General features: G+C 36.3%; 1 protein-coding gene across 1 annotated transcript in view; it reads right to left on the reverse strand.

The window, feature by feature from the left end:
* Positions 1-3,125: 3,125 nt before the first annotated feature.
* The window catches only part of COL19A1 (collagen type XIX alpha 1 chain), a 193,480-nt gene continuing 177,194 nt past the window's right edge, over positions 3,126-19,411 (reverse strand). The window contains exons 39-41 of the mRNA XM_053460355.1: positions 16,385-16,513; positions 5,939-6,016; positions 3,126-4,512 (exon numbers count right to left, since the gene is read on the reverse strand). Coding sequence (XP_053316330.1) covers positions 4,382-4,512; positions 5,939-6,016; positions 16,385-16,513 — 338 coding nt within the window. The 3' untranslated portion in view covers positions 3,126-4,381. The remainder of the gene's footprint in view (positions 4,513-5,938; positions 6,017-16,384; positions 16,514-19,411) is intronic.

Here is a 19,411-nt window from a genome sequence, read left to right on the forward strand (position 1 = left end):
TGTAATGCCGAGCGCCGGAAGTGACGTCAATTTCCAGCGCTCAGCATTACAAGCCGGCACCGTGGCAGAGCAGGGAGACTCGCCGCAGGACTGTTTAAAGGTAAGTACCTTTAAACAGGGGGGGGGTTAGGGTAGATAATGGCGTCGGCGAAGTTTAAAATGCTGCCCCCCCGGCGTCAGCAGTGAATTCCATAGGCTTGGTGGCAAAAGAGCCCAGCTAGCCTATTGTTCCACTCATAATGGGTATATTGGTGGAATTACTGCCCATGATTGTGTTGTATCCGGACTCTATGCTGGAAGAGGAAAGGAAGCCTCTACATTCCAATTCTGCACCTCTGAAATGTGAGGCAGGGAGAGGAGAAAGTGGAGTCCACGGGGAGGTCAAGTGGGCCGATTAAGCAAAAACGGGGCATAAAAGGGAGGACTCGAAGATGAGAAAACACAAGGAGATTGATGAGACAATGATAAGTAAAAGACAAATGGAGGTTTTATATGCGAGAACAAAGCTTGGACGAAGATTGTGGGTATTAGGAAAAAGTCTTGGATGCGATCATTCATTAGTTGAGGCTCCCTCTGTCTTTTTTTCCAATAATGGTCAACTACAATTATCTCTTTGTGATAAACTAAACTAAATAGAGATCCGCTCCAGCCATCATAGGCACTTTAATGCAAGTGTAACCTTTAATGTTTCTGCCATTATATTATTAGATATATTATTATCTATAGTATTAAATAATGTTTCCTGTGAAGTATAATGCATTAACAGAATAAAATATGACTGATAAATATTTACCATTTTTTAAAAACAGTAATAACACAATGAAATGTATTCCGCAACCAGCAAAATAAATACATGTTTAGCAAAGGGCAAGGGAAGACAGAAAGCATGTTACTGTGGAACAATGATACAACATTTAAAGGGTTGAAATAAGAAAATAATGTGCTTCCATTGAGGGAACCTATGCTTTTTTTGTCCCATTATTATAAATAAAGGTATGAATTTCATTACATATTAAAAATTGTAATCAAATATCAATTAAAAATTATTGGGATAAAAAAAAAAAATTACACACTTTAGGTCAGGTAATATAATCTAGCCCAAGAAAAGTTAGTCAAAATGCAATTATCTATGAGCTATGGATCTATTACCCCCAAGAGGATGATCTGGTAGTCAGCCAATGCATACCACAGCAGATCAACACAGGGTGAGCTATGCAAGCTACACAAGGTGTATGCAGCTAATATTAAAACAAGGACTACAGTTAAGTTGTGAGATGCTAAATTTATATTTACATATACCTAAACCAGTGTAATACTCCAATATTAAATTTGAAATCAGCCCATGCCCTGCTTTTGAATGTGGGGGGCAACATAAACCCCACTAGAACAAGAAGTCATGTAGACACAGCGTTTTGTTTAGAAGCTTAGTAAACAGGCCTGAAAATACATTTCAAACTTGAAAAAGTTTATAGGCAGCGCAAGAAAAGTGATGCATTCTTCACAAGCCAAAAATAAAGTGCCGTATACAGTAATATGCTGTAGGTGGGCATTGACAAAAACATTGGGTTCATCTCATTCTGTTCCAATAAATATTCATGGTTGCCAATCCTGATATTTTGGGCCACTTTCACTGTTCAGTCACCACTCTGAGTCGATCCCATAAGGGTGACTGAGACTGAGCCATTCTATTGTTTACTACACGTCATTATGATAAGGGGTCAGGGTGTCTGCCTAAAAACTTGGCCAAATCTAAATACATACAACTGACTAATACATAGCTGCCTGGAAACATTATATTATGCAAAAAAATTGATCTATAAAAAAAAAGAAATCATCACAATATTTTTGAAATAATCTCATAAAATGAATAACAAAAATTGGTAGGGTGTCACTTTAAGGATTTATGCAACATTTTAAAAACACATTAGAAAACACAAGAATGCTTATATTTTGTTTAAAACACCCAAAATAAATATTTTGGATAATATCATTTAAATCTGGATGAATAGAAACTGAAAGGTATCTCGGCTGTAAAAATCAGCATATCATTTTCTGTCAGGTCTGTAATATGCTGCTGCTTAGCTTCCCACTGTTGCAGAAAAGATCATCTTATATAACTGAACAGGACTCAAATATCCCTGTGCTCAGGGGAGCAGCCTTTCAGCGGACTCAGCTTCTATTTATCGTGTCAGCTGCACTCATATGCCGCTCTTTTTTTCTTCTAAATTAAAGAAATAAAAATACAAACTCTTCTAAAATATACGAAGTTTCAAAAACTAAAAAAATCTCAATATATACAAAAGTAAGGTGTTATCTATTTTGTACATACTCATTCCCTGCAAACATGCAAAATGTGTAAATAAAACAGCACCTTTCTCTTATTACTGTAAGTAATAATCTCAAGTAAACAATGCAAAAAATATAAAACAATATTATTAACACACTTTGGAATCTGAAAAAAAAAAAAACTATATCTGACCCATGCACTAAATCCAATCTCGGAGAATATACAATATCTAACCATCTTGGTGCAGTTACTGCGTTGATTTTAAGAGTGCATATATGTGCATATCTATCCATCAGTACCCCAAGACCTCTTAATGCTGTTATCCATATCCCCAGGGATGAGAATAACTAGCATTACAATAGATTTGCCCATAGAGTTCTTTACTGTTGTACTACCCCAAAATAAAGATCTATTTTAAGTGCATCCCATACACTTCATTTGGGATGATATATCAGTAATATGCTTTCTGGAATTATTATTTGAACTGACACATCCTAACCCCATCCCTTTACAGATTAATAGAACTGCACAACAATTATTTTTATTACTGCAAACTCGTATGGGGAATTTAAGCAACTCTCCTATTTCTTATGTTTCTTGATCCATATGGTGCTTTGATATGTATTTACTAATCTTTGGATAGCGCCATCAATATTGAAAATGTAAATTAAATTAATTTCTCTGCCACAATAGATCCAAAATAAATTATTCAAATAGCAATCCTTAAATCCATATAATAGCGCAAATAATATGCATCCTCACACTTTAGCAAAGTATAAAAGATACTTGTTAAAGTTATATATATATATATATATATATATATATATATATTGTTACTGTTGATGTTTTGGAACCATGATATTAATTCTAAATAAGAAATTGAAATTGGAACACAGCACTGGGTAGAACGAATGCAAGCCATCTTGGCAACATGTCACTCACACTGAATCACCACTTTGATGCACCTTTCCTGGGATCTTCCATTGGAGCTCTTCCCATCATGCCCTTTATATGTGGTGGGCTAGTCCCAAGTCGGGGAGATTGGGATACAGTTGTACAAGGGGTAGAACTGGCCTTCAATTTCATGAAATGGGGCAGTGGTGGGCAGAGCTTCTACATTGAACCCAGATATCCTGACTGTCCCCAGACTGTAGAGCTAATGAAAACTATGCATGGGTCAATAGCTTAAGACTTCTGCAGTGTGATTGGTAATGTGCAATACAAGCAATATATCACCAAATATTATACCAGTTTCCCTGTAATGCAACTCTTTGCTTAACAGGAAATGAACTAGTCCTTTGAAATGATTAGAATTATTATATAATTTTAAATTTAAGCAACAATCTATTTTATTTATAAGCCTACTGGTGTTAGAGACCTCTAGCAGAAAGTTCTGTCCGTAGGCTGCTTAATTTTTCAAAATCTCTCATTAATTTATAAATAGCGAGTTACAGAAGACATTTATGCAGAGTGCTACAAAGGCCAAAAAATAATAGTATAATAAGCTTGTTTTCATTTTGGCCTTCAAGAAAAAAGATCAGAGGCCAAGAATCATTGACTTTTTCGTCTGCGCCGTTGCAGATATGCAATAATTACTGTCCCACCCTCACTACCTCTCCTCCCCTCTGAAAATATATTTGGGTTTCTTTACAGATACAAGCAAGAATATTATGACCTGCTAAAAACATACCACAGATCAGACACACATTGATATCATAAAAGACAACATGTGGAACATGTTTTGTTCCATTTCACGTACCATCTATACATTTTTAGAATTTAACTGTAAAAAAAAAATAAAAAAAGGTTCTTTGTTTATAAACGCCATACAATGTGGGAAATAAGACGGTAATTGCTAATTTCTTGGCCTAAAGGGTACCAAGAGTGTTGTAGAGTCCAATAGAAGTTTGAATGAACACTGTAAATTCAGTATACTCCGATATATAAGGGATGACCACTGCTTCGATAGACTTCTCTCGTACAACTCCACTCATGCTGAGATGGCATTCAGTAATCCATGGGCACCACCCCACAATGTTTTCTCAACATTCACCATTAACTGGTTATGGTTAACTTGCACCAGGGGAAAACAGATCATTTTCCGTTCAGTCGTGGTCGACCATGGGAAGTGGGATAGAAGCAATCCACAGGGTTACATCTTCCACCTGAGCCTAGGGGACCAGGAGGTCCTGCGGGACCTGGAGAACCAGGAGGACCTGGGATACCTGTGTATACAAAATAATGTATAATGTATCACCTTGCATTAACATACTGTATAGCTCCAATATACACATTATTAACATGGACAGAAGATTGAGATTGATGCTTAATATTAATGCAAATTTTTTCGTTGTAGGTCATAGAGCATTGAATTTTTTTTATTTAGATATGGATATAACTTGTTAAGTGGATGCCTGCTCAGCCAAGAAAAAAATCTAATGAATGATAAGGAGGCCTCTTGGGCTGTCTGAGATTACAGTTGCTGGTGACACAGTAGGAAAGCAAATACTTCACAGGCTACGCACTGGCTCTCTTCACAGTACAACGCCAACGGCAAGAGTACCACTATCACACACCCTAACACACATTTACACTCTCATGCCATCGCACACTTACACATACACACTCATTCTAACATATGCACACTCACTCTCTCCCTCCCTAACTCCCCTGCCCTCTCAATCTCTTACTCACTCCCTTTTGCTTTTACCTTGCTCAGAGGCTTCTTTCTAGCAGATTTCACACACAGTGTGTGAGCAGCCTTGCTTTTACCACAAGGTCATGTAACATTGCTTTACGTGACCCCGCCGTGTTCCTCCTCTATTTTTTTAAGAATTTTAGACTGAAACAGGATGGAATTGCCTCTTGCCCGTAGGCCAGCTGTCCACCTCTGGTGTGAGTATGTATGTCAGCATATGGTGTTATAATGTGTTAGTGTATGATGTTAGCATGTGTATGGTAGAACAGTAGGTATGTGTCTCTGCATATAAATGTTCGTATATAAGGTATGGAGTCGGTGTTGAGCCAAAGGTCCCAAGCTAAGGTCCCCAGAATGATGGAAAGTCCTTCTTGGGTACTGCCTGTCCTTAAAATGATGCAGTGCATGCCGTTTAAAGTGAGTGTGGGAGAGACTGCCAAGGACTATGTTGAGTGCATGTTTAGAATAATTTCTGGAATGCTTAAATTGTAATATGATGTACATTTGCTATATGCTGTATCCTTTGTTTGTTGTATGTCTCACTGTGTGCACATGATGTGCTATTGTGGCTATCCACACATGTTGTGGCCACACTAGCAACCGCTTCAAAAATCCTTTGAGAACCTCTGTTTAAAAGCGTTCTGTAATAGCCAACTCACCAAGACAGTTACACTGTACATTAATCCACAGATAATAGTTAAGCTTTGTTTTCCAAATGTTGTGCTGCCCACATCAGTAAATATTACACTATTTTTAAACATGATTCGTTTACCTCTCTGTGCCTCGCCAAACACAATGAAATTTACTTATGGCAATCACAACATGTACATTTAAAATTGTATCTTTTTAAAACTGGAATTAGATTCCCTGTCTTTTTTATACTGTTGCAGGTAATATGGATTCAGCTTTATTTTTCGCAGGCACAGCTGCTAATGATCGTATCTTGAGATTACCTGTAGGGCCTGCAGGGCCAGGACTCCCAGGAAGACCAATTCCAAATTCGCCTCTCTCTCCTTTCTGTCCTCGTAAACCTTTAAACAGAAGAAGAAAATAATAGATGAAGACTGCGTGCAATGAATGCTGCTTACCCAGACTCCACATACTAACAAAGCAGCCAACACAAAAAGCTAAAGCAAGAGTGTGCAATTAACAGAGGTCAAACTGCTGCTACATTGGGAGCTTTTGTTTTATCCAAAAAAGAGCTACTAGTATCCCAGATGCATGATTAAGGTATGCTAAGTAAGAAGATGCCCAGAAAATACATTGGCTAGACTCTCCCCAAAACAATAGCATTTTTAAAGCTGAGCACACAGGCTGCACACCGGCTGCTTTAAGGCAAATATGCAAAAATACAGGCAAAAAATGTGCATTTTATGGATATAACATTTTCTTTTCCCTGCATTGGGGAAGAGCCTTCCAGTGCTATGCAAAATGATGGTAAAAGTTACTATTAATCTATACGGACATCATAGCAGTAAATTATGAAATGTCATTGCAGTTTAAGATAACATGACTGTGCTTGAGCCCCCTCACAACATCTAGATGATGTTGTATCGTAAGCAAATGACATAGGTAAAGCATCCATGCATCACTCTCAATAAGCATTAAGTCCTTTTAACATATTACTACTAGACTATTTTAATGGATGCATACAAACATTTTACAGATGCATTTCTGGGTTTTTCTACATTATCTCTGGGTCAACTACAGTTTCTTTGTTCCGTTCAGCCAATTCGCCATGATTGGGAAATCAGAGCTAGAGTAAGTAAGAACAAACTAAATGCTAACAAACAATTATTCTTCCTCCACATCTTTTCCTCTGCTTCACTCCTTTTCTCCTTTCTTTCATTATCAATGCATTATATGCAGTGTTAGGACTACTATGGCCTCGAAAACGAAGTATCACATTTATTACCCAATTCACATTGGCATGTTTGTAGAGCTAATACAATTTTATTTCACAATAAACAGATACACATTGTGTGAGAACTCTCCGGGATAGGGGGGAATTGTCAAAAAGAATAGACAGGAACATATGGCCACCATATTTATCCACTTGATCCTAGAGTAACTGGATGAAGTTAGACCCTTGAACTGTCCTTAAAGACGAATAGTGTGGCAGAGGTATTCAGAATGTACTGGAATGGTAAAAGGTAGTAGTGGTGGAGGCCAATTAGTAGAGAGTTGCAGTAATGGGGTGGGAATTTATTAGAAATTTAAGTTGTATTTTGTGTAAGGAGAGGATTAATTTGAGAGATATTTTCCACGTGAAGCAGCAGGATTTGATGAGTGACTGAATGTAAGGGGTAAAGTCAAGTATAACACCAAAGCAAATGAACTTGGGCTATTCATTAGATTATGGACATACCAGGAATTGAGGATAGAGGATAAGGGGGGTGACTAATAGCTCTGTCTTAGCTCAGTATTTGAGATATTGAACTTTAGGTGGTGTGAAAACACCCATGATGCAGTTTCAGAGAAAATGTCTTTAAGACAAGTTAGAAGAAGGGTTGGGATACCTGAAGAGGAAAGCTATATTAACATTTTATAGGCACATTTTATTGCTAAAAGAAGTTATTCATTTATTAAGAACATTGAGGCACCTCAACATAGATTTGTAGGGGAGAAGTGCCAGAGAAAAAAGATGCTAAAGCTATGGTTGAAAAGGTTGGACTTGAGCCGGGAGAGCTGTGTAGCAAATACCATATCAAGAGTTCTTAATGTTATATAAGTTAAAGTGGTAAAGGCTTGCCCACTAGTTTCAAGAGTGACCATGTTAGATATTCTTTGTCTTAAATATCTAAACTTTTCCAGTGACCAGACAGCAATCTAGACCACAGCTTCTAAGTCTTCTTAAGTATGTTTATTCGATACAAGTAGTATACATTCAGTACACATGTTGGTCTTAGGTACTGTAGGCTCAGTATTCTTGGTGAGATGCAGGATAAAGAGACCTTGCCCTTGTAACCATGAGTATTTATACCCCTTTACCTTCAGTTAGGGTATGAGTTCCTACTATTTATGGGCAATATATGAATTTAAGGAATCCTATTGGAGCAGTCATAGGATACACCGATATTCCACAGAAGACCCTTTAAGCTACGTCACATAATTGATAACATATGTTCCTAGCACTCAAGTTGCATTCAGGCCTTAAGTGTGTAGAACATAATAAAAGCATAACAATGATTTCTTACAGACCACATCTCCATAACTACCTCCTTGACAATATGAAATGTTAAAATATGATATTACTATAGGCTCTTCCCAGGGCTGGTCCCTCAGAGCCCTCCATCCATTGCTTTATATAGGAAGTATGGGTATGTCCACATTACAGAGGTGGAGCTATCTGTTCATAGGGTGGGACTCTCTCCTAAATGGACTTCAACGACACAGAGAGTGGGGTCTGTGTGGAATAAGGCACTCCCCTGGGATAAAAACACAATGACTCGTCTACCAAGTAATAAGGTCTGATTTCGACAATGTCCACATGAAGCTCAGAGAGTTCATACTGAAATTCAGGCTTTAGCTACATGAACCAGCACGATATAGACTGCCTGTCCAATACAGTAATAAACAGCCAACAAAACGCTGTATCAACCTTTAAAGCCTCTCTTTCATCATTCTTCACACTAATACCATATTCACTTTGAATTAACCCTAGCACTTGAATTTGCACCAACAATGTGACCTGTTAATCCCTGCAGTTTTTTTCATGTAGTAATATTTTGTAGGTTTAGAGAATGTCAGAACATCAGAAGATTTCACTGTGATTAAAGTCTCTATAAGCTTTTTTTTTTTTGTTTCAACATGAAAAAGTAAAGTTGCCGGCCTTTAGAGCACTTGTTCAGCGAACGGATGAAAATTGAAAGTGAAAGGCGGTGAGTGACCATGCGGCGCAGTCAATTCATGTAACTAGAAGTAAAATATGCTCTGGCAGATTTCTGTCAGGGGAAACTTGCAACACCAGAGACTGTATTCCCAGTGCAGTCATGTCCTGGGAAGCAAGAATGATTTTATATTAAGCAGTTAAGTACAGCATTAATGTTTGAGGGATATGTACATCCCTTTATGCTGTGGAATATATATGATATATGTGTGCCTTATGCAAATGTTCAGAAGATACTTAAACCATACTTAATACTTGAAGCTTCTGTAATATTCCAGCAGATGATTGACATTCAAGTTGAACGTTTTTCATGTAGAATTCAAAACACAGCTGTTTTCTCTATTGTTTTGCTTGTGGAAAAAAACATACATCTGTTTTCAAGTGTCATGTGTTTGTATTTTGTATGTGTATAATTATTTAAAGTATCTTTTATTATTATTATTTATTATTATTATTATTATTATTATTATTAATCATCCAGTTACCATTGATTCTAAAATCATGGGCAAAAGGAACACAAGGCTGTGATAAAATGTGTAACTGTTGATATTGTAAACCTTTATCTAAGAGTATTTTCCATACAGTAATACAGAAACATAAAATTTGACATAAAATAATTACTCTGCCCATTATTTCTATGTAAGACTCAAACCTTAATCAATCTTTGATGTTTCCTTATATTTAGAATACTTCTATGTCCCATGCATGTTTAAATTCCCTTAATGCATTCATTAACGGAAGGTAACCTCTACCAGTTGTGCTTGGAGGCTGTTCGACTTTTCTACCACTCGCTCAGTAAATTAAAACTTAATTAAATACCTCTAGTTTTAGGCTATGACCGCTTGTCCTGACATTCATCCTTTCTTAGAAATAAACTTTTCATCCTGTTGAATCCCTTTAAATATTTAAATGTTTCCAGCACATCCCCTTTCTCTCCTCCAAGCTACATATATTGAGATCTCTTAGTATCCAAATTAAAGGAGCATTCCAGCACTATATTCATGTTCAATACATACTGAATTCCAGTGTGCATGTATGCATGTGCAGGCAATTTTTAAGTTATTGTTACTCATTTGACTCCTCCCTGTACTTCTCTTCTGAAATCTGCAAGCGTACCATGGTATGCTTCTTGCACATACAGTGGGGCAAAAAAGTATTTAGTCAGCCACCAATTATGCAAGTTCTCCTACTTACAAAGATGAGAGAGGCCTGTAATTTTCACCATAGGTACACTTCAACTATGAGAGACAGAATGAGACAACAAAGTCCATAAATCACATTGTCTGATTTTTAAAGAATTTATTTGCAAATAATGGCGGAAAATAAGTATTTGGTCAATAACAAAAGTTCATATCAATACTTTGTTATATACCCTTTGTTGGCAATGACAGAGGTCAAACGTTTTCTGTAAGTCTTCACAAGGTTTTCACACATTGTTGCTGGTATTTTGGACCATTCCTCCATGCAGATCTCCTCTAGAGCAGTGATGTTTTGGGGCTGTCGCTGGGCAACACTGGGCTAGGCCACTCCAGGACCTTGAAATGCTGCTTACGAAGCCACTCCTTCGTTGCCCGGGCGGTGTGTTTGGGATCGTCATGCTGAAAGACCCAGCCACGTTTCATCTTCAATGCCCTTGCTGATGGAAGGAGGTTTCCACTCAAAATCTCACGATACATGGCCCCATTCATTCTTTTCTTTACACGGATCAGTCGTCCTGGTCCCTTTGCAGAACAACAGCCCCAAAGCATGATGTTTCCACCCCTATGCTTCACCTTAGGTATGGTGTTCTTTGGATGCAGCTCAGCATTCTTTCTCTTCCAAACACGACTAGTTGAGTTTCTACCAAAAAGTTCTACCTTGGTTTCATCTGACCATATGACATTCGCCCAATCTTCTTCTGGATCATCCAAATGCTCTCTAGCAAACTTCAGACGGGCCAGGACATGTACTGGCTTAAGCAGGGGGACTCGTCTGGCACTGCATGATTTGAGTCCCTTGCGGCGTAGTGTGTTACTGATGGTATGCCTTTGTTACTTTGGTCCCAGCTCTCTGCAGGTCATTCACTAGGTCCCCCCGTGTGGTTCTGGGATTTTTGCTCACCGTTCTTATGATCATTTTGACACCATGGGGTGAGATCTTGCGTGGATCCCCAGATCGAGGGAGATTATCAGTGGTCCTGTATGTCTTCCATTTTCGAATAATTGCTCCCACAGTTGATTTCTTCACACCAAGCTGCTTGCCTATTGCAGATTCAGTCTTCCCAGCCTGGTGCAGGTCTACAATTTTGTTTCTGGTGTCCTTCGACAGCTCTTTGGTCTTGGCCATAGTGGGGTTTGGAGTGTGACTGTTTGAGGTAGTGGACAGGTGTCTTTTATACTGATAACAAGTTCAAACAGGTGCCATTAATACAAGTAACGAGTGGAGGACAGAGGAGACTCTTAAAGAAGATGTTACAGGTCTGTGAGAGCCAGATATCTTGCTTGTTTGTAGGTGACCAAATACTTATTTTACCGAGGAATTTACCAATGAATTCATTAGAAATCCTACAATGTGATTTCCTGTATTCTTTCCCCTCATTCTGTCTCTCATAGTTGAAGTGTACCTATGGTGAAAATTACAGGCCTCTCTCATCTTTTTAGGTGGGAGGACTTGCACAATTGGTGGCTGAGTAAATACTTTTTTGCCCCACTGTACATAGTAGCACACCCTACTCAACAGGAACTCTTAAAAGTCAATAGGAGTAACAGCAGCCAATCACTTGTATGCTATCTGAATGCTTACATTTTGCTAACATGCATACAATTTGCTGCTCATCTGTGTGATTTTAATGGGAGAGCTACTGACCATGGGCAAGAAGTTTACATACCAATGCTTTCTGGTTTCAGCAGAGTGAGCGAAAAGAGGCATTAAATGAGACTCAAATATATTATTCTCACTCAAATAATTAAATAATGTGCATTCTGATTTGTGGTAAAATGAAAAAGGGTCTCAACATGCTTTAAATAATTAAAAAAAGGCATTGTGAAAGTAGGTTAAATGTCAGATAAATAAGTCATGTAGATCAGTGGTGTAATGTGAAATTAGTTCCCACTTATGTGCATTTGTATTATGGAGCAAATAAACACAATTTTGCTAAAATATGAGTCACAGGTATACTAACATGCTTGGTAATAAAATGTGTATGCTTGGTAATAAAACTGTACGGATGTCATTAGAATCAAATTAGGTAGACTTGGAAGGGCTCCATTTGTGCACCAAGATAACTATGTCATGATCCTTATTATTCATTAATATACAAACCAATTCAAAATAACTAGAGCAGCTTTCATGAGTACTTTAGGAATTAGTCATTATTATTATCACTTTTCAGTATACGTCCGAATTATTCTGAGCAACAGTTTCATATGCCTTCTAATGTTCCAGCAAAGGAATGGCAAAACGCACTCTCATTCATCATATCATATTTGTCTACAATAAAATCTGGTAGATATTTTTATTTTAAAAGTTTGCCCTCTAAGATATAGACCTTTTGTAAAAAGCTTGTTTAAAAAAAAATATATATAGTATCAAACTATTGTCAGAACATCTGAAAAATAAAGATTAGATTTTCACATGGCTGCTTAATAATTCAAGAGAATGACACAGATAAGTAACAAAACTAGAATAAAAAAAAATCGGCTCGTATGGAAAGGAATCATTTGTTTGGTGCAGAAACCCAATTTCCTCCTAGTTTGTAGTATATACAAATATGATTTGCATATAGAGAAAACGTACATCTTTTGTTTTAGAAAATCTGACCTTGACGGTATAAAAATGTATTCATGCTTGCTTATGTTCTTTGTCACACTGCTCACCCACATTCCTTAAGGAAATATCGCCTTCACAACAACATTATACCAATACATAGTTAAATATATATAACGGAAAAATCTTAGACTGGAAGCTCATTTGAGCAAAGCCCTCATCACCCCCCCCCCCATAAATTCAATTTATTATATGATGCACTACTTGTTATGTCCATTTACCCACTGTACAGAGCTGCTGAATACGATGGCGCTATATGAAACAATGAATAACAATAACAATAATTTACTTAGCCAACCCACTGCAGTTCAGATGAATATTAAGGAAAATGTAAAAACAAAAAGTCAGATTTTCCTCTGATAGTTGACATAAATTATGTACACATACAGATGCATCATATAAATTATAGAAACATATATAAGAATGTATCAAATGACAACATACCCTCAGGTACTTATGTATTAAACTCAGTGGTCTAAGATGGGGGCTGCCCTAGGCCCTACACAGGATAGCCATGCCACATTTCTGTCCTATCTACCAAAAGCCAGAATATCAAGCCTCTTTAGGATGAGTGGTACTGATGTCCTACATGTTATGGAAGATGTGCCATAGTGTCATGTAGGTGGGTAATAAGGAACATTTCTGATTTCCCCAAGCAGCTCATTAAGTAAACAGTTACCTGTGGAATCTTATCACCCAATGATATGATTAGATCCCTCATAATGTGGTAGAAGAGCAGCTGCCCTCTACTCTAGACTTAGCCTGGGCCAGAATGCCCCACAGGTAACATGCTGTAAAAAGTGTATTTACTCTTCACATATATGACATTTTACATTATTCAACCTAAAGGTAATTCATAAGACATATTTCATAAAATGTTTTTGCTCATGTTCATGGAATTTTATGTTTAGGTGTAAAACCAAACGTAGAAACGTAAAAATGTAGTATATAAAATCTTGCATGCAACATGTTAGCATTCTGTTAAAAAGCTTTTACATGCAGATGGTGAGAAAATCACAGTGGGTTTAGTAAATACACCTCCAAACAATATATTTGTTGTTCTAAAATATCACTTTATTTCATATAATTAGACCCATATAACATGAAAATTATTCACATTGTTTTTTTTTTTTTACCTTCATTAAAGACTGGTGGTTTAATAATCTTGAACATTTATAGTTACAATACAACACAACCTTTAAAGTAAATAAAGAAACCTAAGAGGTATATTGTATTTGAATGACGGTCCCTTAATACGATTCATTTAAATTAGTACAATTGCATATAGATTACTGAAGTCTATGAGGTATCAAATGTTTGGCCAAAAATTCAAAAGTTCATTGTTTCCTTGCCTCGCGGGTCACTAGAGCTTTGAAGGTGCTTTGAGGCACAACCCTGTAAGCTTGAGATGAAAGAAAATGTTCCATGCTAGCTCTATATTATGCAGGGCCATCTCAGCTATTCTTGCAGGAGAAGCTCACAGAGGTAGACACTTTACAATATATAGTGATTTAGGTGTGCTGAAACACTCTAGTTTTGGAGAAATGCCTAGGTTTGTCAACATACCCTACTGCACATCTGGGACCACCAAAGGTCCTTCAAAACTTAAAGTTCTCCTCTTACTTTGTACCTATGGAAATTGTCAGTCCTTTATTTTTAATTTTCATGCTATGAGTCAATATAAGTTCAAAAATATATTTATAGTTTGCCACTCAAACAGAAAAATATTGCTATTAAAGCATTGTTCTTTGCTGAAAAAGTGTTTTCAAACCTGGCTGCTAAATTCATATTTCTAGTTATAACTTAAATATGCAGCTAACATATAAAATCAGATTATTTTAACAGACACTCAATATGTTTGTATTTTTATATATAAAATACATTTTAGTTTAAAATTACCAATTTTAGATATGGTAAAATTGCATTTTAATGTATTTAATCGAAAGACAATGGCCATAGCTAAAAACGTCAAGTGCTGCTCCACTGCCCGGAGAAGGAAGAAATTGACCCAGAGACTCCGGGTATACATAATGTGATAGCAGCATTTCCTTTTTTATGTTTTTTTTTAAGCTAGAAATGTGAAGAACTCATCGAAGCAAAGTTTATGTATGCATGTTCACTGCTACTACCTATAAAATATTAAAGCTACATTCACCAAAAAAGAGCAAGAGTTTTATTTCTAGATCTATGTGATTTAGCAATGTTTATGCATCTAGGCAAGTATATAATTTGCTATAATTGTTTTTCTTTTTACTTTAAAGCTATGTTATAAAACAGTAGACATTGCTAATATATGTTTCGCTCTGATTGATCCATTGAACACCTAGATATTGGATAATCCAGCATAATATAGAGTGGAAAACATGAAAAGATTTCACAGTCTAAGTATTTGCAAACATATTTAGCACTGCACAAAATGACAAATCTAGTCCATTCTGTTTGCTACTTCTGTCTTCACATTGTCTCCTGGGGCCGTTCCACTTTTCACTTTCCAATCAGTGGATTTTATGTATTGGTTCAACAGGTGTTTTATTTTCTTCTCACAGTTAGACTTCTCAAGTATCATCTTCACAGTTTGGATTTTTTTTTCTTGCCTTCATTCGAGTTTGTCTTATTCTGATGCCATAGAAGACCAAACTAACAAAAAATAATAAATAGGAACCACCTATAAAGTGACTACTAAAATTGTCGTCCTTCAATTTTTTTTGTAATATGTCACCAATCTATTTTCATTGAATGAGGGTATTCCTTAATACTGTATTAACATGATTCAGATATTTTTATTTCCATTACACCCCCAGTGTCTTGGACAAGACTCCAGCCTCTATAAGGCACTGGACATGAAACTCCTTTTATAAACCAATGCATATGACAATACGAATATACTATATATATATATATATATATATATATATATATATATATATATATATATATATATATATATATATATATATATATATATATATATATATAGCCGCCTGTTGGCCAGTGCAAGACTGCTGATGTCCATGACCCCATACTGAAGCCCCCCCCCTGGACACTCCTTGTCTCTGTATTGCAGAATGAAGGAAAGATCTACCACAAGCATTGTGGAGACCAGGACCCCTACATACAATAAATATAAAATAACATGTATTACCTTTTTGTAATTATAAAGAGAATATGAAATATGTGTTCAGTCAAGTAACAGTAATGCAAAAATAACTAATATCACGGAAAAAGATATCTATCAGTCATACAAACACACCAGTATTATAATATTTAGACCTATCTTATGCTGGGGTAATGCAACACACAGTTTGTAATTTGTAATTTATCTATCTAATCACTGTGTTTTCATCATTGACATGAATCTTGGATTAGTTTGGCTTTTTTAACAAAGCATGAATGCTTTATGTTAATGTAAATCAGTATTTATTATTTTTACAAAATTAATTGTTTAAAAGCAGCAGGTTTAATATATTCTGAAGCATTTTGAAAAACATTCTCGTTTGTTTGTTTCTGTGCACCCAGTAAATGGAACATTTAGAGAAAAAAACGAGACTATGTTATTATGGAATTACATAGATATATGCATGAATGTATATCTTATAAAACTGTTATCACTCAAAAAACAAATACCAGTACTATCATTATTTGCTAAAATTGTACTTTAGAGATATGTATTGACAATAAAAATAATTAATATTGTTTTAGTTTTTACCTTGGGGACCTGGTGGTCCAGGATCTCCACGAGGTCCTGGTAATCCATCATTTCCTGGTGGACCTGGTTTACCATGACCTTCAGCAGCAAGCAGCGCGGCTGGTGTTTTCAGCAACTCAATCATTCTTTCTACAGGAAAAAAAACACAATTGGTAAATTCTAGATACCAACTTATCTTTATAGGTAGGAGAATGGAGATTTTTTTAATTAGTTATAGTTTACACGACAATTTGGGATAAAATGTGTCCATCAATGAGAGATACACAATGTTTCCATATTCCTCACAGCCTTGTTATTGTGATATGAGTAGTGCATGGATGTAAATTACTTTTAAAAATAGATGCGAAGGAAGAAAAGAAAAAAAAGAAAGAAAAAAGGCTTAAAGCAAAACAGAAATTTCATTTTTGACAGTCCAGATCCAATTTGTTTTTTTTTGTACTAATTCTTATAAATAATGATGTGTTTACTTGGTTTTCCCCACCCATGGGGATCTGCAGAGGGGAGAAGGGGATTTTCACCTGCCCTTTAAAAACATTTCTCCATTCTCTTGTGCTTGCTGCCTGTATTCAGATGGCATAGTTTACAATTTGTGCTATGGTGTGGTATTTGGTGCTGTGGGGTTATATCTGGTACTATGGATCTTTATCTGGTTCTGTGGGTTTATATCTGCTGCCGTGGGGTCATATTGGGTGTTGTGGGATTTTACCTGGTGATGTGGGATTGTAACTGGTTATGTGGATGCCATCTAGCGCTACACTAGCTGCTGAGGGTTTATATCTGGTGCTATGGCAAGTGTTGCTGATGTAATCTGGTGCTGTGGGTGCAATCTTGTGCTGTGGCAAATACTGTGAGTGAAATCTGGCGCTGTGGCAAGTGAAATCTGGTATTGTCCTTGCAGGAGAAATTTGAAGGGATTCTTCAATTCCCTGCAGCTCATCTACATCTCATAGTTTATTGAATACATCCTGGTGATGTGTTTAATTATCCAATTTCTTTTTAGAAATTGACATCTGCAAAGTAAAAAAAAAAATCAATATTGGTTGAAATTGAATCTGATAAGGAAGCAAGAAAATAATCTAGACATAGTGTACAGGAGGCAGAACCAAGCACAAACAGTTTTGCAGGTCCAGTCTCATCTCCAACAGAATGTAGCCGTGTTGATGTTCCTGTAAATACTAAGTTTCTCCTACATATTAAGACTTCCATGAAAGGGCACGCAACCATGCTTCAACTTCTATACATAAAACAAGTGGATGCAACTCGTTCAGAAAAGTAATGGAAACAAGCATTGCTTGCCAAATAGACAGTGCTGTGAATAGTGGCAAGATGCAGAAAATCAGAAAAAAATATTTCCAATTCTGTCCACCATCTTATTTTGTGGTACACATGACATTGCTTCATGTGGGAAAAAAGTACAACTGAAAAGTCTCTACCAATTTTACATTGAAGCTGGAGATGTGGCCCTAAAGAATCATCTGGAAAATGTGCCAGGTAATGCAGGTTATGCGTCAGTTTCAGTTGAAAATGAATTGATTACATCGTATAAGGTGACATTAAGATAAGATCTAGTATCCTAAGCCAATATGTCAAATATATACTGATGAAAGTGCTGACCTAACCAGAAAAGAATAAATGTCACTTGGAGTAGGTTTTGTAGACACAAATAGGACCATAGCTGTCATCACAGTAGAATTCCTTGGGTTTGCACCCTTAAAAAAAGTGGATGCTATCTCAATTACAAATAGGATTATTGCTACGTCTTCTAAATTATGATTAAACAGCCAATGATATAATGGATGGAAAGGCAGGAAAGGAAGGTAGCGTTCAAGCCATAAAAAAAGAACATTTCCTAAAGATGCTTTTGCTCACTGTGTTGCACATAAACTGAATTTGGTTGTTATTGACCTGAATGCTGTTGCTTATATACAGAATTCTATTGGGACAGCGAAAGCCATCATCAAGTTTTTCCGTGAAAGTCCAAAAAAAGAGCTTTGATTCCCAACGTACCATTGCTGAGTGAAACACGGTGGACAGCTAAATACTAGAGAATATTAGCTCAAACTTTGGAAAGGTTTTTAAGCAATTACACTTGTAAGTCACTATAGCTTCAGATATAACACATTATGATGCATATCAATTGCAATGTTCCTCAAGCACAGTGAGCTTCCTTATTTGCTTGAACACAATTGCAAACTATTGGGATCTGGTCAACCAAGGATAAACCAATTGACGATGGACTTTTGCATTTGCTAAACCACACAGATTGACTTCCATCATTCCTGCAAGCAATTGCTCTTCCATTACCAGTGGCCACTTGTAGAGTGGAAAAGTTGTTTAGCACAATGTGAAGGGTGAAAACCTAGTTGAGGTTGACAGTGGTAGATGATCGCATATTGGGTTTGTGCATGATGACCATGCAAAAATTGGTAAAAACTATTGACAATTTGGCAAACCATCGACTTAACAAAAGAGTGTATATATTTCATGTATTTATGTTAATATATTTAAGTTAATACTTTTTTAATACTAAGTACATTTGTCATTTATTTTAATTGTGCAAATGCAGATTCCACATGTTTTTAATATCATTTAGATGTAGTACCTTGATCATGTGTGTGGGAATAATGTGGTTCGATAATGTTAACATAAAAACAGATTAGAAATTTCAACACTCAAATCAGACAATAGCAGAGTAATCCTTCTATTAAGATTTTGCATCAGGTTTCTAAACCTTTTGCATGTCTGTGCTTTAGGGTATAATAATAATAATAAAATGATGCTCCCCCTGAAGAATTTTCTAAGGACGCCTATGTCCCAACCTGCATTCTTCATATTCATTACTAGAGAGTTACATTAAAGTAATAATAACCCAGCCCCCAATTTATTCTGAAGGTCTGACTTTTGGGAACATGAGAATTATAGTTCTTCATAAAAAAAATATAGGAAAGATCCATATAACTTAAATATGTCAAACTATTTTAACAGCGGACTAATTTGATGGTTTATTTATATTCCAATTATTATGAT

This window comes from Spea bombifrons, chromosome 3, assembly GCF_027358695.1.
Source record: "Spea bombifrons isolate aSpeBom1 chromosome 3, aSpeBom1.2.pri, whole genome shotgun sequence".
NCBI classification, from domain to species: Eukaryota; Metazoa; Chordata; class Amphibia; order Anura; family Pelobatidae; genus Spea; species Spea bombifrons.